The sequence below is a fragment of the Myxine glutinosa genome, chromosome 4 (genome assembly GCF_964187855.1).
Source record: "Myxine glutinosa chromosome 4, kmMyxGlut1.1, whole genome shotgun sequence".
NCBI classification, from domain to species: Eukaryota; Metazoa; Chordata; class Myxini; order Myxiniformes; family Myxinidae; genus Myxine; species Myxine glutinosa.
In genome coordinates, this window is record NC_136264.1 from 21,775,472 (window position 1) to 21,791,445 (window position 15,974).

The window sequence follows — 15,974 nt, forward strand, 5'->3', positions numbered from 1 at the left end:
TAATTAATCGCTGATAATTAAATAACTCCTTAATTAATTGATTATTCAAAAAACAAAAAATACAGTTTTTGACAAAGGACTTGCTCACTACTGTGCCGAAATTTCAGCTTCCTAGCTCAAAGGATGGCTGAGATATCGCCCGGACAAACAAACAAGAAAACAAGAAAGAAAACAACCAAGAAAACAAACAACCAGAGTGAAAACCGAGAACTCCCTTTCAGCGTGCGTCACTGCCGAGCCCCCTTCGGTGCCCGGCAATGACGTTTCGCAATGCCTGGAGATGGCATAGGAAAGGTGCGGTGTACAACAAGAAAGCAAGAAAACAAACAACCTGAGTGAAAACTGAGTACTCCCTTTCAGCGTGCGTCACTGCCGAGCCCCCTTCGGTGCCCAGCAATGACGATTTGCAATGCCTGGAGATGGCATAGGAAAGGTGCGGTGTACAACAAACAAACAACCAGAGTGAAAACTGAGTGCTCCCTTTCAGAGTGCGTCACTGCCGAGCCCCCTTCGGTGCCCGGCAATGACGTTTTGCAATGCCTGGAGATGGCATAGGAAAGGTGAGGTGGACAACAAACAAACAACCAGAGTGAAAACTGAGTGCTCCCTTTCAGAGTGCGTCACTGCCGAGCCCCATTCGGTGCCCGTCAATGACGTTTTGCAGTGCCTAGAGATGACATAGGAAAGGAGCGGTGGACAATAGACAGGACTATACACATTAGTCAGTCGGCCTTGCAGCATAGCTCAAACCAATGGTGGTGGGGAGAAAGTCAGGAACCAGAGTAAATAACGTGCACATAAATCACATCAAGGAACAAAATCAAATTATGGTAAAAGTTGATGTAAAATACCAACTGATACGTATGATAACCTTTACACACTGCAGGTAACACACACTACAGGTAACACACACTACAGGTAACACACACTACAGGTAACACACACTACAGGTAACACACACACACACACTGCAGTCGCCTCTCCTGCCCATTTGGGTATGGTTGAGGCTAATTGATATTATACATCAAGGACGCTGTGAAATGTAGATGGTACAGGATAGAGGATTGTGCAAAATTGGACAACAGATTGTGCAAAATTGGACAAGAGATTGTGCAAAATTGAACAAGAGATTGTGCAAAATTGGATAGAAGATTGTGGCATATTATGTGACAAAACTTATTTTATCACATAATATGCCAGTGTAACCATCCATACAGGTACACCAAAAATGATGCTGGGATATTCGTGCAGGTGACAAATGAACAGGGGTGTGAAAAGCACTCGTTTATATCTGCAAGAAAATGAGCAAAACTGTTGGGCAAAAGCACATGAGAGGAGAATCAGATAAAACTGCAAGTCTGACACCAACACAAATACACCTGCACTCGCATTATATGTGCCAATATGTCATCCATGTAACTACCACAAGTATCATTGCTTGTTTGTATAGTCATTGAAAATTAATTACAAAGATGGCTCACAGGTAAGCTTTAAGGTTTAATAAAAATGTACAATCTCGTACCTTCACTGCAGTTCTTTCCCATCCACCCAGGCAAACATGTGCAATTGTAATCATTGACCAAGTCTGTACATGTTGCTCCATTCACGCATGGCAGCGGGTTGCAATTATCGATATCTGAATCACAAAAAAGGTTCTGTTAGGTTGATAGAGTGCGGTACAATGAGGCATAATCGAATCAGGATTACAAAACTGAACCAGACAAAAATATCATGGCATGATTTTTTTTTTTATTGTGTACAAGATCGAGGCTCATGAAAGAGCATTAATCACAAAACAAAAACAAGTACAGATACATTCAAAGTACACCACCCCCGTGCCAAATAATTAAATATCCGACAGCGCAGCATTGCCGGGGCGCATCCGGCGCCCGGCAATACCGCAGTGCAGCTAATCGAGGCTGCATTGGAAGGGAGAGGTGTACACTAATTGATTGATTAATTGTATAATTAAAATCAATAAAAGATTATCACAAAATATTTTCTTAATCAATTGGCTAATCGCATAACTAAACCACTTGTGCTTCATCCGAAGATGTATCTTTTAGAAATTTAATGAAATAGGTCATTTAAAAAAATTAAATAATTAATTGATTAATCAACAAATAATTAATCGATTAATCAATAAATAATTAATCGATTAAATGTTTTATCAATAAATCAAAAATATCCTTGATAAACCACCACCATTTCATCCGAATCTGTAACTTAAAAAATTAATTAATTAGGTCATTCAACGAATAATTAAATAATTAATCGATTAAATGATTAATCAATAAATCAAAAATATCCTTGATAGCCACATCACTTGGTCACTGTCATATCCAAATATTAGCTTCCCAGCTCAAAAGGTGCCTGAGATATTGGCCAAATGAGAAAGAAAATAAATAAATGATTAATAATGAAAATAAATAAATAATAATCATGAAAAAAAAATTATTAATCAATTCTGTAACAGAACACATAAACCACCACCATTTCATCAGAATCTGTAACTTAAAAAAAATAATTAATTAGTCATTAATCGAATAATTAATCGATTAATTAATTAATTAATAAATCAAAAATAGCCTTTGCAGCCAAATCACCTGGTCATTAGCATGTCCAAATATCAGCTTCCTATCTCAAAAGGTGCCTGAGTTAATGGTCAGAAGAGAAAGGAAATTTAATTAATGAAATAAGTACTTAATTAATCGCTGATAATTAAATAACTCCTTAATTAATTGATTATTCAAAAAACAAAAAATACAGTTTTTGACAAAGGACTTGCTCACTACTGTGCCGAAATTTCAGCTTCCTAGCTCAAAGGATGGCTGAGATATCGCCCGGACAAACAAACAAGAATACAAGAAAGAAAACAACCAAGAAAACAAACAACCAGAGTGAAAACCGAGAACTCCCTTTCAGCGTGCGTCACTGCCGAGCCCCCTTCGGTGCCCGGCAATGACGTTTCGCAATGCCTGGAGATGGCATAGGAAAGGTGCGGTGTACAACAAGAAAGCAAGAAAACAAACAACCTGAGTGAAAACTGAGTACTCCCTTTCAGCGTGCGTCACTGCCGAGCCCCCTTCGGTGCCCAGCAATGACGATTTGCAATGCCTGGAGATGGCATAGGAAAGGTGCGGTGTACAACAAACAAACAACCAGAGTGAAAACTGAGTGCTCCCTTTCAGAGTGCGTCACTGCCGAGCCCCCTTCGGTGCCCAGCAATGACGATTTGCAATGCCTGGAGATGGCATAGGAAAGGTGCGGTGTACAACAAACAAACAACCAGAGTGAAAACTGAGTGCTCCCTTTCAGAGTGCGTCACTGCCGAGCCCCCTTCGGTGCCCGGCAATGACGTTTTGCAATGCCTGGAGATGGCATAGGAAAGGTGAGGTGGACAACAAACAAACAACCAGAGTGAAAACTGAGTACTCCCTTTCAGCGTGCGTCACTGCCGAGCCCCCTTCGGTGCCCGGCAATGACGTTTTGCAGTGCCTAGAGATGACATAGGAAAGGAGCGGTGGACAATAGACAGGACTATACACATTAGTCAGTCGGCCTTGCAGCATAGCTCAAACCAATGGTGGTGGGGAGAAAGTCAGGAACCAGAGTAAATAACGTGCACATAAATCACATCAAGGAACAAAATCAAATTATGGTAAAAGTTGATGTAAAATACCAACTGATACGTATGATAACCTTTACACACTGCAGGTAACACACACTACAGGTAACACACACTACAGGTAACACACACTACAGGTAACACACACTACAGGTAACACACACACACACACTGCAGTCGCCTCTCCTGCCCATTTGGGTATGGTTGAGGCTAATTGATATTATACATCAAGGACGCTGTGAAATGTAGATGGTACAGGATAGAGGATTGTGCAAAATTGGACAACAGATTGTGCAAAATTGGACAAGAGATTGTGCAAAATTGAACAAGAGATTGTGCAAAATTGGATAGAAGATTGTGGCATATTATGTGACAAAACTTATTTTATCACATAATATGCCAGTGTAACCATCCATACAGGTACACCAAAAATGATGCTGGGATATTCGTGCAGGTGACAAATGAACAGGGGTGTGAAAAGCACTCGTTTATATCTGCAAGAAAATGAGCAAAACTGTTGGGCAAAAGCACATGAGAGGAGAATCAGATAAAACTGCAAGTCTGACACCAACACAAATACACCTGCACTCGCATTATATGTGCCAATATGTCATCCATGTAACTACCACAAGTATCATTGCTTGTTTGTATAGTCATTGAAAATTAATTACAAAGATGGCTCACAGGTAAGCTTTAAGGTTTAATAAAAATGTACAATCTCGTACCTTCACTGCAGTTCTTTCCCATCCACCCAGGCAAACATGTGCAATTGTAATCATTGACCAAGTCTGTACATGTTGCTCCATTCACGCATGGCAGCGGGTTGCAATTATCGATATCTGAATCACAAAAAAGGTTCTGTTAGGTTGATAGAGTGCGGTACAATGAGGCATAATCGAATCAGGATTACAAAACTGAACCAGACAAAAATATCATGGCATGATTTTTTTTTTTATTGTGTACAAGATCGAGGCTCATGAAAGAGCATTAATCACAAAACAAAAACAAGTACAGATACATTCAAAGTACACCACCCCCGTGCCAAATAATTAAATATCCGACAGCGCAGCATTGCCGGGGCGCATCCGGCGCCCGGCAATACCGCAGTGCAGCTAATCGAGGCTGCATTGGAAGGGAGAGGTGTACACTAATTGATTGATTAATTGTATAATTAAAATCAATAAAAGATTATCACAAAATATTTTCTTAATCAATTGGCTAATCGCATAACTAAACCACTTGTGCTTCATCCGAAGATGTATCTTTTAGAAATTTAATGAAATAGGTCATTTAAAAAAATTAAATAATTAATTGATTAATCAACAAATAATTAATCGATTAATCAATAAATAATTAATCGATTAAATGTTTTATCAATAAATCAAAAATATCCTTGATAAACCACCACCATTTCATCCGAATCTGTAACTTAAAAAATTAATTAATTAGGTCATTCAACGAATAATTAAATAATTAATCGATTAAATGATTAATCAATAAATCAAAAATATCCTTGATAGCCACATCACTTGGTCACTGTCATATCCAAATATTAGCTTCCCAGCTCAAAAGGTGCCTGAGATATTGGCCAAATGAGAAAGAAAATAAATAAATGATTAATAATGAAAATAAATAAATAATAATCATGAAAAAAAAAATTATTAATCAATTCTGTAACAGAACACATAAACCACCACCATTTCATCAGAATCTGTAACTTAAAAAAAATAATTAATTAGTCATTAATCGAATAATTAATCGATTAATTAATTAATTAATAAATCAAAAATAGCCTTTGCAGCCAAATCACCTGGTCATTAGCATGTCCAAATATCAGCTTCCTATCTCAAAAGGTGCCTGAGTTAATGGTCAGAAGAGAAAGGAAATTTAATTAATTAAATAAGTACTTAATTAATCGCTGATAATTAAATAACTCCTTAATTAATTGATTATTCAAAAAACAAAAAATACAGTTTTTGACAAAGGACTTGCTCACTACTGTGCCGAAATTTCAGCTTCCTAGCTCAAAGGATGGCTGAGATATCGCCCGGACAAACAAACAAGAAAACAAGAAAGAAAACAACCAAGAAAACAAACAACCAGAGTGAAAACTGAGAACTCCCTTTCAGCGTGCGTCACTGCCGAGCCCCCTTCGGTGCCCGGCAATGACGTTTCGCAATGCCTGGAGATGGCATAGGAAAGGTGCGGTGTACAACAAGAAAGCAAGAAAACAAACAACCAGAGTGAAAACTGAGAACTCCCTTTCAGCGTGCGTCACTGCCGAGCCCCCTTCGGTGCCCGGCAATGACGTTTCGCAATGCCTGGAGATGGCATAGGAAAGGTGCGGTGTACAACAAGAAAGCAAGAAAACAAACAACCTGAGTGAAAACTGAGTACTCCCTTTCAGCGTGCGTCACTGCCGAGCCCCCTTCGGTGCCCAGCAATGACGATTTGCAATGCCTGGAGATGGCATAGGAAAGGTGCGGTGTACAACAAACAAACAACCAGAGTGAAAACTGAGTGCTCCCTTTCAGAGTGCGTCACTGCCGAGCCCCCTTCGGTGCCCGGCAATGACGTTTTGCAATGCCTGGAGATGGCATAGGAAAGGTGAGGTGGACAACAAACAAACAACCAGAGTGAAAACTGAGTGCTCCCTTTCAGAGTGCGTCACTGCCGAGCCCCCTTCGGTGCCCGTCAATGACGTTTTGCAGTGCCTAGAGATGACATAGGAAAGGAGCGGTGGACAATAGACAGGACTATACACATTAGTCAGTCGGCCTTGCAGCATAGCGCAAACCAATGGTGGTGGGGAGAAAGTCAGGAACCAGAGTAAATAACGTGCACATAAATCACATCAAGGAACAAAATCAAATTACGGTAAAAGTTGATGTAAAATACCAACTGATACGTATGATAACCTTTACACACTGCAGGTAACACACACTACAGGTAACACACACTACAGGTAACACACACTACAGGTAACACACACTACAGGTAACACACACACACACACTGCAGTCGCCTCTCCTGCCCATTTGGGTATGGTTGAGGCTAATTGATATTATACATCAAGGACGCTGTGAAATGTAGATGGTACAGGATAGAGGATTGTGCAAAATTGGACAACAGATTGTGCAAAATTGGACAAGAGATTGTGCAAAATTGAACAAGAGATTGTGCAAAATTGGATAGAAGATTGAGGCATATTATGTGACAAAACTTATTTTATCACATAATATGCCAGTGTAACCATCCATACAGGTACACCAAAAATGATGCTGGGATATTCGTGCAGGTGACAAATGAACAGGGGTGTGAAAAGCACTCGTTTATATCTGCAAGAAAATGAGCAAAACTGTTGGGCAAAAGCACATGAGAGGAGAATCAGATAAAACTGCAAGTCTGACACCAACACAAATACACCTGCACTCGCATTATATGTGCCAATATGTCATCCATGTAACTACCACAAGTATCATTGCTTGTTTGTATAGTCATTGAAAATTAATTACAAAGATGGCTCACAGGTAAGCTTTAAGGTTTAATAAAAATGTACAATCTCGTACCTTCACTGCAGTTCTTTCCCATCCACCCAGGCAAACATGTGCAATTGTAATCATTGACCAAGTCTGTACATGTTGCTCCATTCACGCATGGCAGCGGGTTGCAATTATCGATATCTGAATCACAAAAAAGGTTCTGTTAGGTTGATAGAGTGCGGTACAATGAGGCATAATCGAATCAGGATTACAAAACTGAACCAGACAAAAATATCATGGCATGATTTTTTTTTTTATTGTGTACAAGATCGAGGCTCATGAAAGAGCATTAATCACAAAACAAAAACAAGTACAGATACATTCAAAGTACACCACCCCCGTGCCAAATAATTAAATATCCGACAGCGCGGCATTGCCGGGGCGCATCCGGCGCCCGGCAATACCGCAGTGCAGCTAATCGAGGCTGCATTGGAAGGGAGAGGTGTACACTAATTGATTGATTAATTGTATAATTAAAATCAATAAAAGATTATCACAAAATATTTTCTTAATCAATTGGCTAATCGCATAACTAAACCACTTGTGCTTCATCCGAAGATGTATCTTTTAGAAATTTAATGAAATAGGTCATTAAAAAAAATTAAATAATTAATTGATTAATCAACAAATAATTAATCGATTAATCAATAAATAATTAATCGATTAAATGTTTTATCAATAAATCAAAAATATCCTTGATAAACCACCACCATTTCATCCGAATCTGTAACTTAAAAAATTAATTAATTAGGTCATTCAACGAATAATTAAATAATTAATCGATTAAATGATTAATCAATAAATCAAAAATATCCTTGATAGCCACATCACTTGGTCACTGTCATATCCAAATATTAGCTTCCCAGCTCAAAAGGTGCCTGAGATATTGGCCAAATGAGAAAGAAAATAAATAAATGATTAATAATGAAAATAAATAAATAATAATCATGAAAAAAAAAATTATTAATCAATTCTGTAACAGAACACATAAACCACCACCATTTCATCAGAATCTGTAACTTAAAAAAAATAATTAATTAGTCATTAATCGAATAATTAATCGATTAATTAATTAATTAATAAATCAAAAATAGCCTTTGCAGCCAAATCACCTGGTCATTAGCATGTCCAAATATCAGCTTCCTATCTCAAAAGGTGCCTGAGTTAATGGTCAGAAGAGAAAGGAAATTTAATTAATTAAATAAGTACTTAATTAATCGCTGATAATTAAATAACTCCTTAATTAATTGATTATTCAAAAAACAAAAAATAAAGTTTTTGACAAAGGACTTGCTCACTACTGTGCCGAAATTTCAGCTTCCTAGCTCAAAGGATGGCTGAGATATCGCCCGGACAAACAAACAAGAAAACAAGAAAGAAAACAACCAAGAAAACAAACAACCAGAGTGAAAACTGAGAACTCCCTTTCAGCGTGCGTCACTGCCGAGCCCCCTTCGGTGCCCGGCAATGACGTTTCGCAATGCCTGGAGATGGCATAGGAAAGGTGCGGTGTACAACAAGAAAGCAAGAAAACAAACAACCAGAGTGAAAACTGAGAACTCCCTTTCAGCGTGCGTCACTGCCGAGCCCCCTTCGGTGCCCGGCAATGACGTTTCGCAATGCCTGGAGATGGCATAGGAAAGGTGCGGTGTACAACAAGAAAGCAAGAAAACAAACAACCTGAGTGAAAACTGAGTACTCCCTTTCAGCGTGCGTCACTGCCGAGCCCCCTTCGGTGCCCAGCAATGACGATTTGCAATGCCTGGAGATGGCATAGGAAAGGTGCGGTGTACAACAAACAAACAACCAGAGTGAAAACTGAGTGCTCCCTTTCAGAGTGCGTCACTGCCGAGCCCCCTTCGGTGCCCGGCAATGACGTTTTGCAATGCCTGGAGATGGCATAGGAAAGGTGAGGTGGACAACAAACAAACAACCAGAGTGAAAACTGAGTGCTCCCTTTCAGAGTGCGTCACTGCCGAGCCCCCTTCGGTGCCCGTCAATGACGTTTTGCAGTGCCTAGAGATGACATAGGAAAGGAGCGGTGGACAATAGACAGGACTATACACATTAGTCAGTCGGCCTTGCAGCATAGCTCAAACCAATGGTGGTGGGGAGAAAGTCAGGAACCAGAGTAAATAACGTGCACATAAATCACATCAAGGAACAAAATCAAATTATGGTAAAAGTTGATGTAAAATACCAACTGATACGTATGATAACCTTTACACACTGCAGGTAACACACACTACAGGTAACACACACTACAGGTAACACACACTACAGGTAACACACACTACAGGTAACACACACACACACACTGCAGTCGCCTCTCCTGCCCATTTGGGTATGGTTGAGGCTAATTGATATTATACATCAAGGACGCTGTGAAATGTAGATGGTACAGGATAGAGGATTGTGCAAAATTGGACAACAGATTGTGCAAAATTGGACAAGAGATTGTGCAAAATTGAACAAGAGATTGTGCAAAATTGGATAGAAGATTGTGGCATATTATGTGACAAAACTTATTTTATCACATAATATGCCAGTGTAACCATCCATACAGGTACACCAAAAATGATGCTGGGATATTCGTGCAGGTGACAAATGAACAGGGGTGTGAAAAGCACTCGTTTATATCTGCAAGAAAATGAGCAAAACTGTTGGGCAAAAGCACATGAGAGGAGAATCAGATAAAACTGCAAGTCTGACACCAACACAAATACACCTGCACTCGCATTATATGTGCCAATATGTCATCCATGTAACTACCACAAGTATCATTGCTTGTTTGTATAGTCATTGAAAATTAATTACAAAGATGGCTCACAGGTAAGCTTTAAGGTTTAATAAAAATGTACAATCTCGTACCTTCACTGCAGTTCTTTCCCATCCACCCAGGCAAACATGTGCAATTGTAATCATTGACCAAGTCTGTACATGTTGCTCCATTCACGCATGGCAGCGGGTTGCAATTATCGATATCTGAATCACAAAAAAGGTTCTGTTAGGTTGATAGAGTGCGGTACAATGAGGCATAATCGAATCAGGATTACAAAACTGAACCAGACAAAAATATCATGGCATGATTTTTTTTTTTATTGTGTACAAGATCGAGGCTCATGAAAGAGCATTAATCACAAAACAAAAACAAGTACAGATACATTCAAAGTACACCACCCCCGTGCCAAATAATTAAATATCCGACAGCGCGGCATTGCCGGGGCGCATCCGGCGCCCGGCAATACCGCAGTGCAGCTAATCGAGGCTGCATTGGAAGGGAGAGGTGTACACTAATTCATTGATTAATTGTATAATTAAAATCAATAAAAGATTATCACAAAATATTTTCTTAATCAATTGGCTAATCGCATAACTAAACCACTTGTGCTTCATCCGAAGATGTATCTTTTAGAAATTTAATGAAATAGGTCATTTAAAAAAATTAAATAATTAATTGATTAATCAACAAATAATTAATCGATTAATCAATAAATAATTAATCGATTAAATGTTTTATCAATAAATCAAAAATATCCTTGATAAACCACCACCATTTCATCCGAATCTGTAACTTAAAAAATTAATTAATTAGGTCATTCAACGAATAATTAAATAATTAATCGATTAAATGATTAATCAATAAATCAAAAATATCCTTGATAGCCACATCACTTGGTCACTGTCATATCCAAATATTAGCTTCCCAGCTCAAAAGGTGCCTGAGATATTGGCCAAATGAGAAAGAAAATAAATAAATGATTAATAATGAAAATAAATAAATAATAATCATGAAAAAAAAAATTATTAATCAATTCTGTAACAGAACACATAAACCACCACCATTTCATCAGACTCTGTAACTTAAAAAAAATAATTAATTAGTCATTAATCGAATAATTAATCGATTAATTAATTAATTAATAAATCAAAAATAGCCTTTGCAGCCAAATCACCTGGTCATTAGCATGTCCAAATATCAGCTTCCTATCTCAAAAGGTGCCTGAGTTAATGGTCAGAAGAGAAAGGAAATTTAATTAATTAAATAAGTACTTAATTAATCGCTGATAATTAAATAACTCCTTAATTAATCGATTATTCAAAAAACAAAAAATACAGTTTTTGACAAAGGACTTGCTCACTACTGTGCCGAAATTTCAGCTTCCTAGCTCAAAGGATGGCTGAGATATCGCCCGGACAAACAAACAAGAAAACAAGAAAGAAAACAACCAAGAAAACAAACAACCAGAGTGAAAACTGAGAACTCCCTTTCAGCGTGCGTCACTGCCGAGCCCCCTTCGGTGCCCGGCAATGACGTTTTGCAGTGCCTAGAGATGACATAGGAAAGGAGCGGTGGACAATAGACAGGACTATACACATTAGTCAGTCGGCCTTGCAGCATAGCTCAAACCAATGGTGGTGGGGAGAAAGTCAGGAACCAGAGTAAATAACGTGCACATAAATCACATCAAGGAACAAAATCAAATTATGGTAAAAGTTGATGTAAAATAACAACTGATACGTATGATAACCTTTACACACTGCAGGTAACACACACTACAGGTAACACACACTACAGGTAACACACACTACAGGTAACACACACACACACACTGCAGTCGCCTCTCCTGCCCATTTGGGTATGGTTGAGGCTAATTGATATTATACATCAAGGACGCTGTGAAATGTAGATGGTACAGGATAGAGGATTGTGCAAAATTGGACAACAGATTGTGCAAAATTGGACAAGAGATTGTGCAAAATTGAACAAGAGATTGTGCAAAATTGGATAGAAGATTGTGGCATATTATGTGACAAAACTTATTTTATCACATAATATGCCAGTGTAACCATCCATACAGGTACACCAAAAATGATGCTGGGATATTCGTGCAGGTGACAAATGAACAGGGGTGTGAAAAGCACTCGTTTATATCTGCAAGAAAATGAGCAAAACTGTTGGGCAAAAGCACATGAGAGGAGAATCAGATAAAACTGCAAGTCTGACACCAACACAAATACACCTGCACTCGCATTATATGTGCCAATATGTCATCCATGTAACTACCACAAGTATCATTGCTTGTTTGTATAGTCATTGAAAATTAATTACAAAGATGGCTCACAGGTAAGCTTTAAGGTTTAATAAAAATGTACAATCTCGTACCTTCACTGCAGTTCTTTCCCATCCACCCAGGCAAACATGTGCAATTGTAATCATTGACCAAGTCTGTACATGTTGCTCCATTCACGCATGGCAGCGGGTTGCAATTATCGATATCTGAATCACAAAAAAGGTTCTGTTAGGTTGATAGAGTGCGGTACAATGAGGCATAATCGAATCAGGATTACAAAACTGAACCAGACAAAAATATCATGGCATGATTTTTTTTTTTATTGTGTACAAGATCGAGGCTCATGAAAGAGCATTAATCACAAAACAAAAACAAGTACAGATACATTCAAAGTACACCACCCCCGTGCCAAATAATTAAATATCCGACAGCGCGGCATTGCCGGGGCGCATCCGGCGCCCGGCAATACCGCAGTGCAGCTAATCGAGGCTGCATTGGAAGGGAGAGGTGTACACTAATTGATTGATTAATTGTATAATTAAAATCAATAAAAGATTATCACAAAATATTTTCTTAATCAATTGGCTAATAGCATAACTAAACCACTTGTGCTTCATCCGAAGATGTATCTTTTAGAAATTTAATGAAATAGGTCATTAAAAAAAATTAAATAATTAATCGATTAATCAACAAATAATTAATCGATTAATCAATAAATAATTAATCGATTAAATGTTTTATCAATAAATCAAAAATATCCTTGATAAACCACCACCATTTCATCCGAATCTGTAACTTAAAAAATTAATTAATTAGGTCATTCAACGAATAATTAAATAATTAATCGATTAAATGATTAATCAATAAATCAAAAATATCCTTGATAGCCACATCACTTGGTCACTGTCATATCCAAATATTAGCTTCCCAGCTCAAAAGGTGCCTGAGATATTGGCCAAATGAGAAAGAAAATAAATAAATGATTAATAATGAAAATAAATAAATAATAATCATGAAAAAAAAAATTATTAATCAATTCTGTCACAGAACACATAAACCACCACCATTTCATCAGAATCTGTAACTTTAAAAAAATAATTAATTAGTCATTAATCGAATAATTAATCGATTAATTAATTAATTAATAAATCAAAAATAGCCTTTGTAGCCAAATCACCTGGTCATTAGCATGTCCAAATATCAGCTTCCTAACTCAAAAGGTGCCTGAGTTAATGGTCAGAAGAGAAAGGAAATTTAATTAATTAAATAAGTACTTAATTAATCGCTGATAATTAAATAACTCCTTAATTAATTGATTATTCAAAAAACAAAAAATACAGTTTTTGACAAAGGACTTGTTCACTACTGTGCCGAAATTTCAGCTTCCTAGCTCAAAGGATGGCTGAGATATCGCCCGGACAAACAAACAAGAAAACAAGAAAGAAAACAACCAAGAAAACAAACAACCAGAGTGAAAACTGAGAACTCCCTTTCAGTGTGCGTCACTGCCGAGCCCCCTTCGGTGCCCGGCAATGACGTTTCGCAATGCCTGGAGATGGCATAGGAAAGGTGCGGTGTACAACAAGAAAGCAAGAAAACAAACAACCTGAGTGAAAACTGAGTACTCCCTTTCAGCGTGGGTCACTGCCGAACCCACTTCGGTGCCCAGCAGTGACGATTTGCAATGCCTGGAGATGGCATAGGAAAGGAGCGGTGTACAAAAAAAAGGCCACATAAAACATAAAATAAAAGGAGCGGGAGACAAGATGGAGAGGGAGAGGGAGAGGGAAGCACACAAGTACAAGAGTAGAGAACAGGGACATCGGGAGATCTGTGGGAGTGAGAGGGCTTTGGGGGAGGAGGCATGGGAATTGGGGGGGTGGGGGAGGGCGGTAGAAGTGTACAACACATGGATACTGCAAGGACTTCCCGGAAAGAAGTCGGTATTTCAAAAAAGTGGATCTGGGGTGAATTAACGGGGGTAGAAAAAAACAAGGTTTAGGCTGGGGGTGTAGATAAGAGATGGTGGTGAACAGCTGTTTTAAAGACCTGGAGGGTGGAGAGGGATTGAAGAGAGTGAGGGATTTTGTTCCAGAGGTGGGATAAAAGGGGAATGAAGGAGTGAAGGTGGGCAGAGAGTCTTGATTTTGGCAGTTTCACCAGAAGATGGTTGCTGGCAGATCTTGTGTGAGCTGCAAGAATATTTTGGGGACAGAGCCCAGAGAGAGCTGGGGGAGCAAGGCCGGAGAGGAGTCGGTAGAAGACAGAAAGACCACCAACCTGCCTGCGGTAAGTGAAAGGCCCTCGGAATTAGCTTCATCTCGGGAGATTCAGTGGTTGTTGTTGGCACAGTTTCAGTGATTGTTGTTGGCACAGTTTCAGTGGTTGTTGTTGGTGCAGTTTCAGTGGTTGTTCACACAGTTTCAGTGGTTGTTGTTGGAAAAGTTTCAGTGATTATTGTTGGAAAAGTTTCAGTGGTTGTTGGTGAAGTTTCAGTGGTTGTTGTTTGTAACATTTCAGTGGTTGTTGGAACAGTTTCAGTGGTTGTTGTTGGCACAGTTTCAGTTGTTGTTGGCACAGTTTCAGTGGTTGTAGGTGAAGTTTCAGTGGTTGTTGTTTGTAACGTTTCAGTGGTTGTTGGTACAGTTTCCATGGTTGTTGTTGGCACAGTTTCAGTGGTTGTTGTTGGCACAGTTTCAGTGGTTGTTGTTGGCACCGTTTCAGTATTTGTTGTTGGCACAGTTTCAGTGGTTATTGGCACAGTTTGAGTGGTTGTTCGCAGTTTCAGTGGTTGTTCGCACAGTTTGAGTGGTTGTTGTTGGTGAGGTTTCAATGGTTGTTGTTGGTGCAGATTCAGTGGTTGTTGTTGGTACAGTTTCAGAAGTTGGTGGTACAGTTTCAGTGGTTGTTGGTACAGTTTCAGTGGTTGTTGGTACAGTTTCAGTGGTTGTTGATGGTACAGTTTCAGTGGATGCTGTTGGTAAGATTTCAGTGGTTGTTGTTGGTACAGTTTCAGTGGTTGTTGATGGTACAGTTTCAGTGGTTGTAGTTGGTAAAGTTTCAATGGTTGAGGTTGGTAAAGTTTCAGTCGTTGTTGGTAATGTTTCAGTGGTTGTTAGCACAGTTTCAGTGGTTGTTGTTGGCACAGTTTCAGTGGTTGTAGTTGGTAAAGTTTCAATGGTTGAGGTTGGTAAAGTTTCAGTCGTTGTTGCTAATGTTTCAGTGGTTGTTGGCACAGTTTCAGTGGTTGTTGTTGGCACCGTTTCAGTGGTTGTTGGCACAGTTTCAGTTGTTGTTGGCACAGTTTCAGTGGGTGTTGTTGGCACCGTTTCAGTGTTTGTTGTTGGCAACGTTTCAGTGGTTATTGGCACAGTTTCAGTGGTTGTTCGCACAGTTTCAGTGGTTGTTCGCACAGTTTCAGTGGTTGTTTGCACAGTTTCAGTGGTTGTTGTTGGAAAAGTTTCAGTGGTTGTTGTTGGAAAAGTTTCAGTGGTTGTTGTTGGCAGTTTCAGTGGTTGTTGTTGGGACAGTTTCAGTGGTTGTTGTTGGCACCGTTTCAGTGTTTGTTGTTGGCAAAGTTTCAGTGGTTATTGGCACAGTTTCAGTGGTTGTTCGCACAGTTTCAGTGGTTGTTCGCACAGTTTCAGTGGTTGTTCGCACAGTTTCAGTGGTTGTTGGCACAGTTTCAGTGGTTGTTGTTGGCACAGTTTCAGTGGCTGTTGTTGGCAC

The 15,974-nt window shown here is 39.0% G+C and overlaps 1 protein-coding gene across 1 annotated transcript in view; it reads right to left on the reverse strand.

Annotated features, from left to right (window-relative positions):
* The window catches only part of LOC144891579 (uncharacterized), a 92,296-nt gene that overhangs the window by 15,289 nt on the left and 61,033 nt on the right, over nucleotides 1-15,974 (reverse strand). The window contains exons 17-24 of the mRNA XM_078775192.1: nucleotides 12,338-12,451; nucleotides 12,031-12,194; nucleotides 10,042-10,174; nucleotides 9,735-9,898; nucleotides 7,198-7,330; nucleotides 6,891-6,966; nucleotides 4,047-4,122; nucleotides 1,523-1,655 (exon numbers count right to left, since the gene is read on the reverse strand). Coding sequence (XP_078631318.1) covers nucleotides 1,523-1,655; nucleotides 4,047-4,122; nucleotides 6,891-6,966; nucleotides 7,198-7,330; nucleotides 9,735-9,898; nucleotides 10,042-10,174; nucleotides 12,031-12,194; nucleotides 12,338-12,451 — 993 coding nt within the window. The remainder of the gene's footprint in view (nucleotides 1-1,522; nucleotides 1,656-4,046; nucleotides 4,123-6,890; nucleotides 6,967-7,197; nucleotides 7,331-9,734; nucleotides 9,899-10,041; nucleotides 10,175-12,030; nucleotides 12,195-12,337; nucleotides 12,452-15,974) is intronic.